We start from the raw sequence: 22100 nt of genomic DNA, 5'->3' as shown, positions 1-22100 counted from the left end.
CAGCAATGGAGTTCTGATATATGATAAGCGTCCTCGATCGTAACACTAAAGCCTGCTCTCTCCATACCCAACCATGCACGGCAGGAGATGTCTAACTGGGACTGATCATCTAGTGGGACCTACATTAGATGGCCCACAATTCAAAAGACAACAACAATCAGAAATTCATCCATTAACTGTAAACAACTTTCCTGGCTGAATGATGATCATTACCCATTTTTTGCTTTCTTACATACATTTTTAGGCTATCAATCAAGATGACAATGATCATCTAATAAGTGTGATTCTAGAAACCATGGGCCACACATGGTAGGGCCAGAAAAATAATAGGGCTCCAAATCACACATCTCTCTGCCATGTGTACACTGGAGAGGTCCTCTATCATATAACATATCTCCAGCATGATAAGGCAAACCTGTAGAGATCGATAGCAAATCCGCAACATTTGAGGAAACAGGGGGGGAAAAGGACTAAAAAATCAAAACCCAACAGTATAATTACACAAATTTCCCTGGGAAAAAGAAACTAAGAACATTACAGAATTGCCAACAAGAACGTGTCCGCAGGGGGCATTGAATCATCAAGAGATCATTCAAGGAACAGAAAACGAATGTTCGCTACATGCTTTCTTGAGAAACAATAAAGACAAGGAGGGTGATAGGCTGTAAATCTTCTCTTTTGTTAAGTAAACCATGTTTGGACCAGAGCAGTTATAAATCATCAGAAAACAAAAGGAAAGAGGTGGAGAAGATTACTATGATTGCACGGTCATGATGTGTGTGGCCCGCTTTTGCTTAGTATTCAAAATTGAAGCTTGTTTCTCTCTTACCAGCATGATGAAATACCTGTCACTTGAGTCCCTCACCGAGGCCTGGCGGCATTCCCAGGCTCTGGGCGAGATTGCTCATCCTCTCCTTCATGGCCTGAGAAAATCAAACCGTACAAACTTTCAGTTCAATGAGCAGAAGAGATGAAATAAGTTTTATTATGGAAAATGAAGATTCTCACCTGAACACTCTTCTGGTGTGCGTCCATGTATGCCTCAGTTACTAAGAGCGAGAGCTTCTGCACGAATGGGAGACGTCAGTAATATCGATCTATAGATTGTTGGAACTTGTGAAGATGGGATTATATGATCGAGAATTGGCTCTTACATGAGATAGATATTAAAAGAAGACGCAATTATATGATCATAAGCCCAGGAATGTCTGAAGCATCCTCAGACATTAAGTTTCTACAAGTGGGGTGCACTCTTCAGCAATCAATGGACAAAACTGAGATTCACTACAAATGTTTATCCAATAAGCTTAATCAACGATCCAAATGTGGGGCCCACCTTGATGTTTTACTGAGATCAGATCTATCTGTTATTTGTGCCCTCTAATGTTCTCCTTGAAAGCCAAAAGTCTAGCCAATCCAAAACTCAGTGCGCCACACTCCAGGGAACAGTTGGGACGGGGACACCCACCAATAAAAACCTTCCAAATTGTATGTGGGCCCACTGTTTCGTATGACATCTAATCCATTCAGAAAATGCATCTGACCAGGATGAAGGGATGCCTAAAAAAATGAGGCCATTCCAATAATCAGGTGAGCCACAACATGTGAGTTTTGAGGTTTTAGGTATGATTTTACATGGTCTGGCCCACCTAACTTTTCGATTAATCTGAGTTTTGACAGCCAAGGAGAAGAGAATGGGGCACACATAATGGACAGATTGGATGTCACTAAAACATCACAGTAGGCCCCACACATTGATTTTTAGGTTAAGCTTATCCTGCAAAACATTTCGAGTGGATCCGGCCTCAACTAGAATTATCTTCCCACTAGGATAATCCTAACTCTTCATACATTTTTGAGGCGGAAAAAAAAAAAAACAAAGGCCTACGTTCTTTTTTTTTTTTAAAGGAGAATTTTATTAGAAAAAGAACGTCCAAAAGGCTACAAGAGCGGAATGACAATGAAAGCCCAATTAAGAAAGAAAAATACACTCATCAAAGGCCTTTAAACAAGAGGCACACCCCATGACATTAGACTTTGCCCTTCTGAAAACCCTCATAGCCGACACACTAGTTCTAAAAACACATGTTGTTCCTTTCCCCCACAAGGCCCATAGACCAGTCAACAGTGCCAACCTCCACATCAAACTTCGTTTTTTTTCCCACCCCACTTCCATGACATGCAGGGAGCTAGTTTACATTGGTCCCCGACATCACCCACCGCACAACTCTAGCAAAGGGGAAATGGATAAACAAATCTTGCATGCACATAACAAATATTGGGGATAACTAACAATCTTTTTAGAAGATTATCAATAGTGAGCACCCTATTCCTCCCACAGCAAAGGCCACAACTTTTGGAGGGCACCGTAGCGCCACACAATAGTGGGTGCTAGGTAATCATCTTATAAAAGGATCGAATAGAAAATTCTCCAATTTTTCCTTTCTCCACACCATCACATCCTTTTCGCCAGGCAAAGGGCAATAGTCATGAATCCAAGCCAAGAGCCAAGTGAACTTATCGACCTCCTCGTCCGTCAAGTTCCTTCTGCAAGGGGGAGACCAAATAACTCTTCCACCGTGAAGGAGAAGCATCAAGTGACAGAAATGCCTGCAACCGAAAAAGCCTAGCTAACCTGGGTGACGCAGGACAGCCCTAATTATGATGCATGCTCATGGACATAATTAAAAAGCGAAAATAAAAGGAATAAATGATCTAAAATTCTAACAGTAATCATCATAACTGAGAAAATCATAAAGGAAACATGCAATGGAGCGGGCCATCACTACAACCATGGATTATGGAATTCAATTACTACTTAGGTTGGATCCGGCGTGGGATGAGACCTCACGATCTTGCATGGTCACACCCAATCGACCAATGAAGATCACTAGTCCGAAGAACCAAAAAGTTTCTCGGATTAGAGATTTAAGAATTTGGGAGTTTAGGGTTTAGATCGGTTCTCAAGATTTTGATCATAGAAGGATTAGCCAAAACTGGAAAATAGAAGGAAGAAAATTATTACCTTGAAGAAGTTGGAGGGGCACAAGAAGAAATTAGAAGAAGAAGATCAAGGGAAGAGAAGAAGCACCATTAGAGAGAAGAGAGGAAGGAGGCAACCAAAGGGTTTGCTTTTCATTAATCAATAGTTGAAATTCGAGTTTAGGGCTTTAGCCCACTTAAATAAGCAAATAAAGACATAAAATTACTAAAATACCCCTAAAATAAGCAAATAAAGACATAAAATTACTAAAAGACCCTTAACTAAGTCAAAAACGCGCAAATAACATAAGTACGGAAAAGTTTGGGCGCTTTTGGGCGCTCGGTCTTCTTTCTCCAATCTTCCTTCACATGTGTCTTCCCTGAGTGGGGTCTTCTATATGTCTAATCACATGTGAAAGGTCTTCAGCTCCTCAATAGTCTCCTATCCATAAGGACGGCACTTGTGGATGGCGCTTTCTTCGTTGGTACACTTTGAATGCGCTTGTGTCCGCATCAATTTCCCTCGGGTGAGAAAAACTCGACTCCGACGAGTTGAAACTTTTGTAGCGCTCGAGTAGATCTGGATCAATACCCTGCAATGCGTTGCCCGAAAGCCACGTAGATTCAGACGATGGTTTGTTCTTCCACTTGACAAGATACCTTTGGAAACCCCCATCTCTCGTGGATACTATCTCGTCATCCAAGATTTCCTCAATTGCTTCTTTATGGGTAATGGGTGGAGGAGGGGGTGGAAGGGGTTGGGTAGCAAACTCAGAGAAAGGCCATGAAAGGGACGATGTATCAACAATGGGAGTATGGGCACGGACTAGATCTTCCACATTAAAAGTTGGATTAATGCTCATTTCAGGCGGAAGGTCAACCCGATACGCGTTGGACCCAACCTTTTGTAATATCTTGAATGGTCCAGCACTACGCGCTTGTAATTTCTTTGCAGATCCTTGAGAGAATCGCTCTGGCCTTATTCACACCATTACATAGTCTCCTTCTTGAAATTCTTGCACTCTACGATGAGAATCAGCTGAAACTTTATAATCATCATTGCTTTTATTTAACCGCTGTCTAATATGCGTATGCAAATCATGAATATAGCGTGCGAATGCATCGGCTGACTCAGAAGACCTTTGGGTAATAGACATAGGTAAGAGATCTATGGGCATTCTAGGTTTATAACCACTTACAATTTCAAAAGGACTCAACCCTGTAGATCTATTAACTGACCCATTATAAGCAAGTTCAATAGTTGGTAAAATTAGGTCCCAAGTCTTAACATGTTCACCCACTAGACAACGTAGAAGATTTCCAAGGCTACGGTTTACCACTTCAATTTGACCATCTGTTTGTAGGTGGTAAGCAGTAGAAAATTGCAAACGAATTCCCATAATGTGCCACAGTGTCTTCCAAAAATAGCTAGTAAATCGAACATCACGATCAGACACTATAGTTTTAGGTAACCCATGGAGACGCACCACACCATCAAAAAATAGACGAGCAACATGAGACGCATCTGACGTCTTCGAACATCGGAGAAAATGCGCCATTTTAGAAAAACGGTCCACAACGACAAAAACGGAATCTTGTTTTTTTATAGTCTTGGGAAGCCCGAGCACGAAGTCCATACTAATGTCCTGCCACGGAGCATATGGCACTGGCAATGGCGTGTACAGCCCGGTATTTTGCTTTCTTTGCTTTGCCAGCTGACATGTTCGACACTGCCCTAAAACTTTGGCTACGTCTCGCTTGAGGCTTGGCCAATAGAAACGATCTTCCACGAGGGCAATGGTCTTATCACGACCAAAATGGCCAGCTATCCCGCCTGAATGAAGCTCCCAGATGAGGAATTCACGAAGGGACATACGGGGAATACAAAGTCTGTCTCCCTTGAAAAGAAAGTCATCTTTAAGAACATATTCACCCATAATATGCTGGTCACTAGAGAGCGACGCGTAAGTACCCCCAAAATCAGGACATATGGGGTATTCATCTTTCAGTTGCTCAAATCCGACTACCTCTACACTCAAGGAGTTGAGCAACACCACTCTCCTACTAAGGGCATCCGCTGGTTTGTTTTCAACCCCGGCCTTGTGTTTCAAAACAAACGAATATTCCTGAAGAAATGCTACCCACTTAGCATGCCTTGGGTTGAGTTTCTTCTAAGAATGCAAATATCTCAAAGCCTCATGGTCAGAAAACAAAACGAATTCTTGCGGTTGGAGGTAGTGTCGCCAATGTCTCAGGGATTGCACTACCGCATAAAATTCTTTGTCGTAAGTGGAGTATTTTTGTTTTGCCTCATTCAGTTTCTCACTGAAATAGGCCACTGGGTGTCCTTCTTGACTCAACACTCCACCTATACCGACACCAGACGCATCGCACGCTACTACAAAGACTTTAGAAAAGTCAGGTAGACGCATGACAGGAGCTTCCACCATCTTGCCCTTAATTTTTTTAAAAGCCTTGACGGCGGCTTTAGACCACACGAACTCTCCCTTTTTCATGCACTCGGTAATGGGAGCCATGATCGTGCTAAAACCCCTAATGAACCGACGATAAAAAGTTGCTAGGCCGTGAAAACTTCACACCTCATGAATGTTCCTTGGTTCCGGCCACTCAACTATGGCCCTAACTTTTTCAGGGTCTGCGCGCATCCCTTCAGATGACACTATAAATCCTAAGAACACAACTTGGCTAGACATGAATGCACATTTCTTAAGATTAGCGTACAACTTTTCCTTCCTAAGGACACTACAGACCTTCTTTAAATGTTCAAGGTGTGATTCCTTAGTGGTACTATAAATAAGAATATCGTCAAAGTACACCACTAGGAATTTTTTCATGAACAGCCTCAAAGCTCGTGTCATCACCCGCATGAAAGTACTGGGTGCGTTAGTCAAGCCGAAGGGCGTGACCAACCACTCATACAACCCATCTTTCGTCTTAAACGCCGTCTTCCACTCATCTCCTGGGCGTATACGGATTTGTTGATATCCACTCTTGAGGTCTATCTTAGAGAATATAGTGGACCTGGCCAACATGTCAAGCATATCATCAAGTCTAGGTATAGGGAACCTATACTTGACAGTAATTTTGTTTATGGCACGGCTGTCCACATACATGCGCCACGTGCCGTCTCTCTTTGGCGTCAACAATACAGGCACGGCACACGGGCTCATACTCTCTTGGATGAAACCCTTTTACAGAAGTTCATCAACTTGCTTCTTCAACTCTGCATGCGCTGCAGGGTTCATCCTGTAGTGAGGAAGGTTCGGTAGAGTAGACCCTGGGACAAGATCAATGGCATGCTGTATGTCCCTAATAGGTGGCAACTCATTCGGTAAGTCTTCAGGAAATACATCACTGTATTCCTTCAGGACCGAGGTCACCTCACGGGGCAACTCTGATGGAACCTCAGGTGTAATTTCTCTAGTCACGAGGGCATACACCATAGGATCCTCCTTAGCCTCTTTTTCAAACTCTCTTGCGCTGATTATATGTAAAGACTTAGGTTTGGATTTTCCCATTTCTCTAGGCTCACTTGCCTTCTCATCCTTCCTCTTCCCTAGTGTATTCTCAGGTGGTGTAGGATTAAGTTTGATCTTTTTACCATTATACATAAAAGTACACGCATTTGAATGGCCAAAGATCGTGACATCATTATCGAATAGCCATGGTCTACCTAGGATAACATGTCTCACATCCATAGGTAAAACATCACACCACAGGGACTCTTTGTATGACCCAAACTCAATGGGGACTAGACATTGCTGGGTGACAGGTAGGGATGTCTTGTCAACCCAAGAAACTTTATACGGGTCTGGATGAGGTGTAGATTTCAGTTTTAAGCGATCTAAGGTGCTAGTGGAAATCACATTCTAACAACTTCCACTGTCCACTATCACCTTACAATTCTTTTCACCACACTTGGCAATAGTGTAGAAGATAGTGCTTCGACGCCAGTTAGCACTACTTCTAGACTGAGCCAACACACGCCTGACTAATGCAAGCGTTGCTTCTCCATCCATTTCTTCTTCATCAGTAAGTCCTCCTTCAGGGTGATACTCTTCAACTTCATAATCACCCTGGTCATCTCCACCCTCGTGGGACTCGCCTATAACTAAGGCTCTCCCACGGCTCTTCGTAGGCCACTGATTAGACATGTGGCCAAGGTTGCCACACTCATAGCACCTCACTTGGCTCATGTTACTAGGACCGGCACCAATAACCCCTTTGCCCTTGTCCTCTCTAGGCCTAGGCGGAATGGTCGCCTGTGCCCTAGGTTAATTACCAATATTAGGTCTAGTTCCTTAAGAATTAGATCTAGCACTAGAGTCTCAGGACTCAAAATGACGAACGACAGGAGCCTTCAGATATTGCTCTAACTCCTGCACGACTTGATATGCTTCATCTAAGTCCGTTAAGGGCCGAGTAATAAGCTCGCGCTGAAGATCCGCACAAAGGCCCGTCTTAAAACGCGAGAGCGTTACTAGAGGGTCTTCTCGGATATCACATCGCATCACATACTCTTCAAATTTAGCGATGTAGTCAGCGATAAGCATTGACCCTTGGTGTAAGGATTGCCATTGGTCAAGGAGCTTCTGGCGGTATGAGAGAGGAAGGTACTTCTCCTTCAACTCATACCAATGTGTGATAAGGGCTCTACCAACTCTCTCTATCCTACGCTCGGTGTTGGTCCAGAAGAGCTTGGCTTGACCCACAAGTTTCATCTTAGCAAACCGCATTTGACGGTTTTCTGACATGCCATACCACTCAAAGTAGTGGTCCATGCCAGCAACCTAGTCAAGGAATGCCTTGGGATCCAAGCGCCCATCAAAACTCGGGGCCTCAACTCTCACTCTTCATCGCATGCTCATCTGGATCATAGCGGTCTTGATGACCACATGTGGCTCGTGCCTCTCGCACCACACCACGACCGTTACCACGATCTCTATCCTCACTACCACCACGTGTGGCAGCGCGTTCTTCAATGATTCCTTCCACTTGGGAGTGTGCATCTTCCCCTACAGCGGGGTTTTCCTTTTGGGACGCCTCTAGTTGCTCCACCTTAGTCATGGTAGTGGTAATTTGGTTCTCAAGCGGGCAAACTCACGCCCTTGACCCACTTCTAGGGCGGTTATCTTTTGTATCAATTGAGCAAGTTGCTCAGATAACTGCTCATTATTCATGGTAGGTTGAAGTCCGAAACCTCTACCTCTTCTCGTGGGCATACAATGAAGACTTGAACCAAACTCTACCTAACTAGACTACTAGGTGTTATGACTTTCAAGATGAATGCGATGAATGCAAAACTACTATGAACTGACGCAATTAAGTTGAAATAGGAAACAACTCAAATCTGGAAATTTTCCAGATTAGGAACTTTCTAAAATTGGAAAGTTTCTAAAATTGAAAACTTTCTAAACCTGGAACTTTCCTAAGTTAAACCTAAAATTCAAAACCCTAATTTGATAACTCGACCTAAACAAAAGCCATGCAAGCCTAGGCTTTGATACCAAATTTGACGCAGGACAGCCCTAATTATGATGCATGCTCATGGACATAATTAAACAGCGGAAATAAAAGGAATAAATGATCTAAAATTCTAACAGTAATCATCATAACTGAGAAAATCATAAAGGAAACATGCAATGGAGCGGGCCATCACTACAACCATGGATTATGGAATTCAATTACTACTTAGGTTGGATCTGGCGAGGGATGAGACCTCCCGATCTTGCATGGTCACACCCAATCGATCAATGAAGATCACTAGTTCGAAGAACCAAGAAGTTTCTCGGATTAGGGATTTGAGAATTTGGGAGTTTAGGGTTTAGATCGGTTCTCAAGATTTTGATCGTAGAAGGATTAGCCAAAACTGAAAAATAGAAGGAAGAAAATTATTACCTTGAAGAAGTTGGAGGGGCACAAAAAGAAATTAGAAGAAGAAGATCAAGGGAAGAGAAGAAGCACCATTAGAGAGAAGAGAGGAAGGAGGCAACCAAAGGGTTTGTTTTTCATTAATCAATAGTTGAAATTCGAGTTTAGGGCTTTAGCCCACTTAAATAAACAAATAAAGACATAAAATTACTAAAATACCCCTAGAATAAGCAAAGACATAAAATTACTAAAAGACCCTTAACTAAGTCAAAAACGCGCAAATAACATAAGTACGGGAAAGTTTGGGCGCTCGGTCTTCTTTCTCCAATCTTCCTTCACATGTGTCTTCCCTGAAAGGGGTCTTCTATATGTCCAATCACATGTGAAAGGTCTTCAGCTCCTCAATAGTCGCCTATCCATAAGGACGGCACTTGTGGATGGCGCTTTCTTCGTTGGTACACTTTGAATGCGCTTGTGTCCGCATCACTGGGTAATTTAACTTGGAGCGGGCCCTCTCCTAACCAAACGTCTTCCCAAAAATGAATCACCTGCCCATCTCCAACAGAAAATCAACCCCTTTCTTAGACTTGCTTACCATGCTAGCAACCGCCTTCCATAATCTAGACACCTTGCAGAAAGAAGAATCCCTGACCCACCATCCCCCTTCCTTGACACCATACTTGCTAGTTATCACAGCTCTCCGTAAACCGCCTTCTACCATTCCAACATATAATTGAGAAAGTCCCAGTCCACATGATCGTAAGCTTTCTCTATATCCAGCTTACAAATGATGCCCTTTCTACTAGCCTTGTGCCGTGAATCAATGCATCTATGCACAATCAACGTGCTATCCAGGATCTGCTTACTAGCAATAAACGCCCCTTGAGAATTGGATATTACATTTGTGAGAACCACTTGGAACCTGGTGGCCAACATTTTAGCAAAGATATTATATGAACTCCCAATGAGGTTGATAGGCCTGAAATCCCTCAAGCAATCAGCTCCTGTTTTCGAAATAACAGCAATAAGGAATTACCTAACTCTCTCTTACAATAGCTGACAACCCTAAAAAAGTTCAGCTATGAAACAAATCACATATTCCTTTGCCAAATCCCAAAAGACTTCAAAAAAAGCCAAGGGGGAACCATCTAGCCCAAGGGCTTTATCTCTTCCTAGTCTGTCACCACATGTTTAACTTCTTCCTCTGCAACCAGCCACTCAAGGAAGTCTGCATCCACTTCAGAAATTCTATTGAACGGCAAATTATCAAGCCACGGCTGTACCCACTCCTCTTTAGACAGAAGGTTTGATGCAGGACATGGAAAATAAAATATGATATGCAACATTTCAGGCTTAGATCCTACCAATTCAGAAACAATCACACAAATTCCACGTCCCACATGAAAATCCAAACATTCAATTAAAAAGGGGAATCTATGCGCGTCGAAGCCGACATAGGCTAGGACTGGACCAATAAAAATTATAAACCAAACAATTTCAAACGGAAATAAAATCAACTACTCATGCATAAAAATCAGTCCCTAATCCAAGGGATTCCCTAATTTCAATTCAAGGAACCCTAAGGTGATAAAAAGAGGCAAACCAATTAGGGATCATGTAATCTAGGGTTAGGATTCATGAAAAACAGCTATGAGAGGATAAAAGAGGATAAAAACCTAAGCCAAAAGATGATCCCGCGTGTGGACAGCAACAATGGCCCAGACGGACGTGCGTGTGATCCCGGCCGCACGTGTGTGGGGGCCACTATTCAGAAAAAGGCTACCTTGGCCCTGGTCGGCCATGGATGGACTCCAAAACCCTCAAATCTCAGCTCGATCCGATGTACGATTTATGCATGGTGCTCCGCCGAAGTTTCAGCTCGCCTGCGGGCCGAAATCTGGAAACCTGCTGCAATGAAGAAATCTAATGCAACAAAAGGACAAATTTGAAGTACGGATGGTGGGGGAAGATGAAAAAAAGATGATGGAAGATGGGGGTGAATTGGGATCGATGTGGCTTCGCACCACGGTAGTTAGCCCTTCAAAAAGGGAGGGCTTTGCACCCACTTTTGAATTCTTCCACAACTCATGAAGAAAGCAGAAAAATAAAGCAGGAATTTTTTATTAACTTCAATGAATGAAAAGAACTACAAGGGGTGCCTATTTATAGGGAGAACCCTATACCCAAAAACTCGCACCATGTGCGACACCTATTACTTGGCGATGAAGTAAACTAAAATAAAAACCAAACAAGGAAATCTAAAGCGTTCACGATGTTCTAAATAATAACAATAAGCAAAACCTAAAATATAAAACCAATCCGACGAGTGGGCCACGATCATGAGATCCCATGGTGGGCTTTTGTTGACTATCAGGCTACTTTTCTGAACCAAAACTTGACTTCTAGCTAGGAGGCCCTCCATGGACGTCGTCATCGAGCCAGATCGATGGTGGGGTCCTCCTTCTACGTATGTACGTGCGTAGGGGGGGCGGCATGCGTGCGCGTGTGCGCGTGATGTCCCCATCAAGGTTCTTGTTGAACTAGACAATAGTATCACAAATCTAAGATTTATGATTGACCCTATTGCCATCCACCGACACGCTATGGATTCTATTAAACCTAGCCTACGTGCTAGCTATGCCATAGTTGTGTTGATCGGTTCGGCCCATAAACAGCTGTGAAGGCCCACCTAATGAAACATAGTAACTACTACACCAATCCTCCTTAATTCAGACCTTACTATCCCAGATGATCAGAATACCCCCTGTTGAACCCATAGCATCCAAAGACACCCAGTTTCTTATCCTACCTCCCTAGATAGACTCCATCAGCAACTGGTTGACGCGCGAAGCATGGTTTCCTGCAGTGAGATCAACTGATCCTTGAACCATCTGCAAATGTCTTTAATTTGGCCCCTCTTTTGTCAGCGCCCAACCACCTACGCATTCCAAATTAGGAGTTTCATCGGTTCACCGTTTGAGTCCCTCTCCCCTTCTTGTTGCCTCTGGAGAATGTCCCAGAGTACCATTGGTGGCTAAAACACCTCTCCCATACAGCAACAACAACAAAAGAAGAAGCCCAAGACTGGATGTTTATGATCTTCCAATATAAAATGCCAGTCGGTAATGGTCCATTGTGACTCATGAACCCCATCAGATCAACAGCCCATATTACAGAAGCATGGCCCAACTCGGCGGAACTCAGTTCCCAAGGATACTACCTATACGCCACCAATGATCATAGAATTCCTCACAAAAGTAATCAGTTAAAATCCATGTAAAACTTCAAGGCAAAGTTGAATAACGGTAGAAAGCTTGGAAAAATGGAAAATGACAATCATCTGATTAACAGAACTAAAGTTCACTTACTTCAGGTCCCAACTCCATTGCAGCCTCAGTGATTTCAGTACGCAGGGGTTGTTGGTTTCCAGAAAGTGTTACCTAGTAAGAAATTCAATTAGATATGAAGAGACATCATTTTCACAACAATATAGAAAAGATTCGATGCATTTCGCAAGAGAGTGATGAATAGAGTGGACCACAAAAACTACACAGTGCAGCCTACTTGATGAATGACCTGGATTTCACAAACATTCCTCACTGAAAGCCATGCACTTCATCTTTGAAAGTCTATGCCAACTTTTTATATTCTTAGCCTATTTAAATAGGTGTTACTAATTAAATATCCTTATTAATTTAATAATTCAATATCGAATTGAGATGAGTCTTCAAGTCAACTCGACCTGGATGGACATGGAATCGGTTGAGTTTTCAGGTTTTTGAACTATGGTCCAGACCAACTACTAATCAGGCATGCAGCTCATGCCCAGATCTGAACCCGAGAGACCCGGAAAAAAAGCCCAAACCCAGCATATGAACAACATTATCCTATTTTTCAGAAAGAATAGGGCCTTATTAGGTAGATGCCTAAAAATGAGTTGATCTCATTTTAGTTAACAGTAAATTATGTATTAGAAATCTTGATTTGTAATACATAATCACAGTTAACATGAACTCATTATGTATTGGCGACCAAGATCTATAAGACTATAATACATAATTAATGTTAACTAAAATGAGATAACTCATTTTAGGTGTCTACCAAGCAAGGCCAAAATATTATTAAATTTAAGCTTCATATAATAGATGCCGCAATTAATCATCGGCATCATCTACGCCTTATCCAAACTAATTGAGGTTGGCTACCCGAATCTTGTTCCTCAATTCCTCTCTCACTAAAATGTCAAATTGTCAAGATTCATGAGAAAAGGCCATGGACATAGTTTGACAAAGCTGACGCAACCCTCCTTTATCCAGGCTAGGGACTAGGGCTGCAACTTGGGTTCAGGTCAACCTGAAGGGCTGCTTGTCAGCGTCATTCAGTCAGGTTAGGTTGGAAAACTCCAACCCAATTTGAAATTGGATTGGGTTCGCATTGGACAAATTTGGGTTGGTCAGGTCAGGTAAGGAATATCACATATACTTGGGTCAGGTCTGGTCGAATTGGTTTAGGGCTGAGTATAGAGGAATTCGGGCTGAGTTTGGGCTAGGAACCTCATTGTTGGAATTCATGTCAGGTCAGGATGCAAGTTGGGTCCTCCCAAGGTCGGGTCAGCTTGGGTTGACCCTCAACATCTCAAACAATGTTGAAGTTAATAGTTATATCACCAATCTATCAATAGCCAGATTTGCTTCTCTACGACAACAAGCATATCATGATTAAGGTTAGTCAATCCTAGCCAGCAGCTCATGATCTCAGATTTGCTTCGCTCACTTTCAAATCAAGGCCACAATGTAGTGAGCATTAGCATACCTTGATTAGCTCGCCTTCACAATAGCCATCAAACTCTGCTCTGCAAAACAAAAGGAAATAGGTGGACAATATTTCAAGATTTTAACAAAAATAAAAAATGGTCAGGTCAGATAACGAAGGAATTGCAGCAAGACATACTCAGCAAGTTCTTTCTGTACACGCACTGCTTCAACTTGGACAACCATTTGGGCCTTCTTAACGGTCTCATATAGATTTTGCATATTTCCAAAAATCCCTGCCTATAACAAACATACAGAATACATAAAAGTCTAGCCTAGCCAACAAAGACTTAAATGAGATCAGAAGACAATCAGCGTCCATTTCATGCATCAATGTGGGAGGTTTGCTAGCCCCACATGTGCCCATCTCCATACATACCCTTACCCAAACCTTGCAAGCATGTTGGGCATCTGAAGAGTGCAATGTTACCCCCCTTTGTCTTCATCAGGTGGGCCACATCTACATTGAATGCGAATTGTTGGCAGAGTTTTTCTAAACCACCCATTTTTTAGGTATAAGGGTGGTCCATTCAACGAATGAATCGACCTAGTTTTATGTGCATTCATCTACACAATGGGCCCACCATATTCACCTTTTAACTGTCTCACATACTCGCCAAGTGAGCACATGTTGTGTGTAAATATGCATGTGGAGAGAGTTTCTGTGGGGCGGTCAGCAAAGCTCTTGAGATAGATGAATAAAACAAAGTGAAAGGTTTGCTAAGCCCACATGCACCGTGGCACTCGTGTGGGACATCTGAGCTGCACGTCAGGTGGCCCCACCATGAAGATGACCTTGTCCAAAGATCATGCCACTTCACTCATCAAGGTGGCCACAAGTGTAGATGAAATATGGAACACTTGCATTTTCTTTTCTTTCTTTCGTTCTTTTTGTTTTTGTTTTATTTTTTCTCAGTAAACCATTCAATATTATTATACTTGTGTCCTGCCTGATGAATCCACCCGCCTGATTTTGAGCCAGGTCATCCATAGTGCGGGGCCTAGCTGATTCAAATTCATGGCTCAGATTTTCCACATGTGACTTCTTATAACCGTGCATGCGGATGGGTGCTTACATGCTTAGCAGCAAGCTGTGATTAGGAAAACAAGCTTTCTAATAAGAAAGAAACAAACAAACAATAATAATAAAGGGCAAGCAGGAATTGAAGTCTTCAAGAAAACACACATCATAAACTGCATGAGGAGATTTTCAGTATATAAGAATAACTTGGGCTTATTGAATGAACAATGTAGATTCGCTTCAAAGAATCTTTAGTTCATCATTCTTCAATCTTGAGGGTTTAGGGTCTCTTCAAAGAAGGCCCAATTCTGACACATTATTAAAATAATTGAATCAATTGAAGTCGTTGATGTAAGTAACATATCAATTAGTTATTTGGCCAAGGCATTTTTTGCTTTAGGAACATATCAATTAGTTATTTGGCCTAGGCATTTTTTGCTTATGTGGACTAGTCAAGTTAACTAGGGGTGAAAATGGATCAAGCTGGCCCCCGGCTTATGTCCAGCCACTTTGGGATTGATTTTGCCTGAGGCTAAAGGCCCATAAGCTGGGCTTAGGGCACAAGGTTGAGGCCAAATAACTGATTGATCCAGACCTGTTTTTGGATATGCACGAAGACCCAACATGACAGCCAGGCCCAGCCCAATTTATTAAACGTTGTTAGGATGGGTGCTCAGCTGGTTAACTTGTCAAGCTTGGACCTAGATTCTTATCTAGCAGGCCAGGCTGCTTGTATCTAGCTCATGGACCCAGCTTGGACAAGCCTCAGACTGCCCCAGCATAGCCTATTGACACCCCTAGTTACAATTTTATGAATATTACATGACTTTGACCTTTTTCTGATTAGAGTGGTATTCTTAAGATTTGAGTATACAGAAATGGAACCAATCCCCTAATGGAGGTCTGGACACCTGTATCTTTCAAGAAATTGTCTAGAGAACTATTACCTATTTTGATTACATTGCACTGATATGACTTGGTATTAGCGAAATTCAACAAACATTAGAAGGGCGAAAACTTACATCTGGAGATTAAAAGAAGACAAGAAGAAGCTTCAAACACTTATTCTTAAATAAATATTCAGAAAGAAAGATGAAGGCCGAATAGAATAATATAGAATTCTACGAGTAGCTATTCTGGAAGACAAGGTTAGTTTAACTTGCCTTTGAAGGTGAATCATCCTTCTTTTCATTATTTTCCTTTTTCCCTCCAAATAAACTACAAACACGGAGAGATCTCCTTGTGTGCGCGTTTTTCCTGCAAGGCCAGGCTAAGATATGTCCACCTGTCACGCTAGTATTTTTGCTCAGTTTATTACCTGGAAAGCAGATAAATAAATTGCACTTGAGTTTGAAAATGTTTTCAGGAAGAAAAAACACACAGGCTCACTCCCTGTGTATACTTTTTGCTTAAAAAGAACAACCGCTAATGCTCATCGATTCTCACATACAACAAAAAGATATGAAACAAAGATGAAGAATTGAAGTGTACATGTTTTTTGAGGCTCGATTTGGGATAGTGCACAAACTGCCATTATGCCTCATTTAAGCAGTGTCATTTTTAAATTTGAAATAGGCCTTTGTTTGGAGCTATGGAAACCCATTTTGTGTTGAGCAAAATGGAGAAAACCCGTGAAATTGGCTTCTAATAGCAGGCGAGCTCAATGTGGAAAAGGGCCCGTGTCACACAATAACCATTTTTCTCTGATGGCCATTCCACTATATCAGAAAATATGTTCAACTAATGCAGCTTGAGAATTAAATGTGAAGCATGATAGCATACAAATCATTGGTTAGGGATCCAATTCTCTATCTTGCTATAGTAAAAAGGAAACATACACTGTATACTTAAACAAGTTAAATCTGAATAACACTGACGTGTATGACGTTTTCTTAAGAGCAGACAAAGGTTATTAATCTGTTTAATTTTGAATTTCAAAAAATGAAGAAGAAGGAGAAAGAGAAAGTGTTTAATTTCACACACTCAAAGTGAAATCTTACGACTCTTACTTAACGCGAATGAGCTTATTGATAAGGATCTCCAAATTTACCTGTATATAATATGTATACTTAGCAATATGAACTGGGACCACCACATTATTCTAAATCTAGTGAACCCACACTCAAGTAGCATGATCCAAAAAAAAATAACAGTTTGGAAGATCTTAGCCGTGCAAATTTTGGCTGATAATCAATTGAATGAGGAACGTTGCCATATTTCCGGGCCTAACCGTCTATTTTAAGGCCTCCGGATGGAAGGTTATGATCGTTGTATCAGGAAGATTCAAGGGGCACGAAGTATCCACCATATGTCCCATCAGATCAACGGTCTGGATCACAGATACAGGGACTCGAAAACCTGAATACATATCCTCGGGCGTATATTCTTTAAATTCCTCCTCATAGACTAGAAACGAGCATAAAAAGGGAAGGAAAAAAAAAAACACCCAACAACCAAACAGAATATCAGATTGCAATGAAAAATTATCACATAAATGACAGCCAAACGGGGATAACTTCTCCATCAGAAATATCACAATTCAAGCAGATAAAATACAATAAATTATTTAGAAATGGAAATGTAGAAATAATTTCCAGTAAAAATCGAAATATGAGAGAGAGAGAGAGAGAGAGAGAGAGAGAGAGAGAGAGAGAGAGAGAGTTACAGGTGGAAATAGAAGAGAAGGCGGGGGCATTCCGGTCATTTGGCCTGTGAGAGAAGGAAATCCGAGCTGTTAGAGCACTCGAAGAAGCCATTTGCAGAGAGAGAGAGAGAGAGAGAGAGAGAGAGAGTGTGAGAAATGGAGCCGTGCGAGGAGATAGCTTTGTGGGACGCGGATTGGGTACTACCCCACCAGGACTAGCTACAGACGGACGATCCTGGTAGGGGCTTTGTGGGGCCCACCATTATGTATTTTTTTTAATCCACGCCTTCCGTCCATTTTGACCGATCATTTTAGATGATGATCTCAAAAATAGGCAGATTGAAGCTCAAGTGGACCACACCGCAGGAAACAATGTGGATTGAACGCTTACCGTTGAAAATTTGGGGCCACAGAAGTTTTGGATCAAGCTGATATTTATGTTTTCTCTTCATCCAGGTCTATGTAACCTTATTAACAGGTTGGATGGCAAATAAACATCTCGGTAGGCCCTAGCAATGTTTCAACGGTGGTCGTCATTGTCACCACTCCTTCATGTGGTGTGGTCAACTTGAAGCTTTGATCTTCCTCATTTTTTATGTCATCACTTAAAATGATCTTTTAAAATAGATGGACAGATTGGACTAATATATATATACACACACACACTGCACATATCCCCAGCCAGGAGCGTCCACTTTTGCGTTAGATAGAGAACGCGGCGGCATTCGCGAAGGAATGATGGAAAAGGCGAATCGCGGATTCGCACGCGTACCAGTGTATGGTATTAGTGCCAATGGTTAGGTGGGGGCCATCCCTCATCTTGTAGCTCTGTGGGGCCCACCACGATATCAGTGCTACATCCACTCAGTCCATCAATTTTATTAGCTCATGTTATGATATAAACACAAAAACTAGGCAATTGGGCCACATCACAGGAATCGGTGGGGATTGAACGCCCACCATTGAAACTATCTTCGAGCCCATAGAAGTTTGGATCAAGATGATATTTGTGTTGCCTGTTCGTCCTGATAAGAATAACCTTATAAACGGGTTGGATGGAACATAAACATCACAGTAGACCTGGGAAGGTTTCAACGGTGGACATTTTCATTCCTACTGTTTCCTTTTGTGTGGCCCACTTAGAGTTTTGGATCAATCTCATATTTGCGCTCGTGTGCTAATATGAGCTGACGAAACTGATGGACGCAGTGGATGTCACACAGAAATCTCCGTGTGGCCCATAGAGCTTCTGCCTACATGGCCTCTCGTGGACGGGTTACTGGAAATTCGCATCCAGTATACGGCGTCAGCGAACCGGCATTGGATTTTAGCACGTGTGATGGCTTGGGCGAAGAAAGATTGAAGAGGCTATTCACGACACACGTGTTGAGTGTACAGATCGTTCATCAGGAGGGGGGCGTAGTGAGGATGAAATGGCCCACATATCAGGCTAGCCCAACCATCAGGCCTTATGTTTGGTAGAATTTGGCAGAACAACTATTACCAGCTATTTATTCCGTGGCCCACTTGATAAGTTGATAGCAGACCTTCTTGATTTTAGGTCCCAGGTCCGTTCTTCATACGTCCATCTGACATTCCTGGCCATTGGAAACATACAAACCATGGCCTGACCTAAGAACTAGAGTATTCCGCTCTTCCAAAAAACACATACGAATCGAATGATCCTAGCCCTTCAATTTTTCACAACCATTCTTGTTTGGTGAACATGGCTAACCAAAGTGCTTCTTTGGAATCATAAAGGAATCTATGGTAAGAACAATTGAATACGTAATGTCCTTGATTTTTCAAGGTTTCGGATTTCCAAAAAAAACTCTTGAATTTTTTAAATATAATTAGCATATATTATCATTTATTGGCCATTAGCATTTAAAGTTAGTTTATACACGGGTGGTTCCAATAAAGAACCACACCAATCTGATTAATCAACCGTAAAAAGCTAACAAATCCAGCCGATCACTTAAACACCGAGTTTAACCACACGATTTGCTTACGTATGGTCTAAATCTAGCCGACCTATCACTGACTAATCGAGGTAACCGTAACTAAATAAAGATCTACCCAAAGCCGACTCGAGTGAGAATCAAATCTTAATTAACAAACCAAACCAATACAGTTACTCCTTTAGTCTAAAAACCGACAGTTTAGGGTTATTAAGACCGAATTGTCATTTCTACTAATTATGAATAGACCACACTATGAACATAATTAATCCAAACCTTGATCATTGCGCAAAAGAAATCTTGCTACCTAATTCATTCAAGAAATGCTTTGATTATCCAAACGAGCTCTAAACCGCTCGTTAATGAGTCACTAGTTCCAAAACTATACAATAATGTCTATCTTACTAGGCTCGACATCCATCGCAGGAGTCGGACCTGGATAGTGTCCAGAACTGCTCAACTTGAGTCGAGGGACGAGTGCATGAAAAGTGCAAATACTTTAAAGGAAGAAGCTGAAACTTAAGTGAATTGGGTCGTCCACTCTTACGCAAAGTTAAGGATTTCAGATTGTCAGTTTACGCCCAAACTTCACATGTAGAATAAGGATATTTCCCCACACATATTTGTATTGCCACGGCCCCGATCAACCATCGGTGACCATTGAACAGACTTCTAATCATACCCGTCGATCAGCGCGTCCAAATGGCAGGCTGATCATATCCATGCGTAGATCATCATTAGGGTTAACTATCCTACGGTGTATATAATATGTACATCCCATGGTGGGCCCTAAAGGTTAGAAAAACTCTCCCATAGAGCTAGTATAGTAAAAACCTAACCCTTTGGGCCATTTACACCAAATTTAACACTATATAAGGGCCTCATTTGGGCACCCCCTTCTCTCATACGAATTTCATACCTTAGCTTGGGTGAGGGAGAAGAGAAAGAGGAGAAAGAAAGAGAGAGAAAGATAGGAAGCTTGGAAGAGTGAGGGTTTGTGCACATTCACTCCCTCATCCCTTTCTATAGCTACATTGTCACTCTCATGTTCTTTAGGGAGTTCTCTCGACGGCGATTGGAGGTAAGAAATACAATTTACTCTCTAATATAGTCTTGTGGGTAGGTTTTCTAGTCTTTACAATGGTTTATGTGATTGTTTAGGCTTTGATGGATTTTCTTTATAACTCTAATCCTATGAGCGCTTTGAGTTGGACAAATCATTACAAAAGTGCGGATCATTATTTCTAAGTTTCCATTTATCGACCCTTGAGGGTCTCAGTTAATTATTAGATACTTGTAGATAAATTTGTACATGCTAATATGTAAATGTTTTGATTTGTCTATAATATATGTTATTTGTTGGATATAGATGCTCACATCTTTGATGAAATGCTTGAATGGTGGAATGTATTGCTTTTTCGATACTCATGTGCTTGATTTAATACTTAAGGGATTGTATTACTTTATGCATGCTCACATGTTTGATTTAATGCCTTAGTGAACGTAGTATTCTATGTATGCTTACATGTTCGATGAAATGCCTAAGTGGTTGTGTAGTAGAACATATGCTATAGTTGTTTGATGTAGTGTTTAGTCCATAACGATACTTAGGATTGCTACGATATTGGGTCAGTTGGCTAACCGCCTGAACTAAAAGGGTGGCCCAAGTTAAGGCGGCCACCCTAGGCTTGTTTGATCGACCCAGGTTAAACACGGATGACCGATAGTAACTGGACTATACAAGCTGTTTGCACCCAATGCCGGTTGTGTCGTGGTTCTCCCAGGTCAATCAAATTAGTCCACTAACCAACTAATCATGTACGTTCACAATGTATGACACGACTAAATGGAATCTAGGATACCCCATTCCCAATGGATGTGTCCATTCATAACTGTTAGTGCGATATAATCCCACTAAGACTCATAAGCCGGGTATGGTGGTATGGGACATTGTGTCCAATCTGTCGGTCTACGCTGAGGTTATGAGTCTCTCCGTAGTAACCAGTGAGCAACTAAGACTCATAAACCGGGCATGGTAGTATGAAACACCGTGTCTGAGCTGTCGGCCTATGCTGGGGTGACGAGCCTCCCCATGGTGACCAGTGAGCACTGATGGAGGTGATAAACCATTATTCGAATGACCCCCATCAAATTACCTGGCCGATGGTTGCGTGCCAGAGTACCGTTCAAATGACCCGGGCGTGAATGGAATTGGGTGACGAGCCATTTCCTTGTGGTAATTTGGTTTTATGTGATAAACCCGTACCTCAAAACTGAGTGATCATACCCGGTATTGGGTGACGATTCATACTGGGTTGATCCTCATATATTTAGGTATCATACTGTAGCCTTGAAATTGTTAATTTGTGAGATAAACGGGTGATACCTAAATTTGGATCAAAGGACACTGGTAAGGAGTCACTACGTGCGATAACGAGTTACGTGATCCGAATAAAGACTCGTGATATAACGTTGGTATCCTAGCTTCGCGAACATACTGGATGAATTGAACTTAATAATTACTCGGCTAACATGATCATTCATCGCATCGCATTATATTAGAATGTGGTGAAACAGGCGTTAAAATCGCACGTTTGAGGGAGTATTGTCATTTGCGAACCAGGTGGTCGGAGTCGCATATGAGGGAGTATTGTTTGAAAAGGACATGCATCATATCATATCTTCATATGCACATTTAACAAGAGTATTTAGGAATTGTTTGATTTCTTGTTTATTATTAGTTGCGTATTGTATCGATAACATGTGTAACTTAGAACTAATGGAACCAC

At 41.8% G+C, this 22100-nt stretch overlaps 1 protein-coding gene across 1 annotated transcript; it reads right to left on the bottom strand.

Moving 5' to 3' along the window:
- Positions 1-405: 405 nt before the first annotated feature.
- On the bottom strand, positions 406-17534 carry LOC131256942 (nucleoid-associated protein At4g30620, chloroplastic-like). Its single transcript, XM_058258058.1, has 7 exons — positions 17372-17534; positions 15866-16024; positions 13825-13921; positions 13687-13726; positions 12243-12314; positions 1009-1065; positions 406-923 (listed from the first exon to the last, which is right to left on the bottom strand). Exons 1-7 carry the CDS (start codon positions 17460-17462, stop codon positions 849-851), a joined length of 591 nt encoding a protein of 196 aa, XP_058114041.1. The 5' UTR covers positions 17463-17534; the 3' UTR covers positions 406-848.
- Between the last annotated feature and the right edge of the window lie 4566 nt (positions 17535-22100).

Source organism: Magnolia sinica, chromosome 9, assembly GCF_029962835.1.
Source record: "Magnolia sinica isolate HGM2019 chromosome 9, MsV1, whole genome shotgun sequence".
In the NCBI taxonomy this organism is placed as follows: Eukaryota; Viridiplantae; Streptophyta; class Magnoliopsida; order Magnoliales; family Magnoliaceae; genus Magnolia; species Magnolia sinica.
This window is presented reverse-complemented; position numbering and strand designations above follow the sequence as displayed.

What these genes read in the sequence shown, in the direction of transcription:
- LOC131256942 (XM_058258058.1), bottom strand. Translation starts at nt 17,462, where the DNA reads ATGGCTTCTTCGAGTGCTCTAACAGCTCGGATTTCCTTCTCTCACAGG. An exon ending in GTACAGAAAGAACTTGCTGA is followed by an intron (nt 13,727 to 13,824) that starts GTATGTCTTGCT and finishes TTTGTTTTGCAG; the next exon opens with AGCAGAGTTTGATGGCTATT. An exon ending in CAATGGAGTTGGGACCTGAA is followed by an intron (nt 1,066 to 12,242) that starts GTAAGTGAACTT and finishes CCATTCGTGCAG; the next exon opens with AAGCTCTCGCTCTTAGTAAC.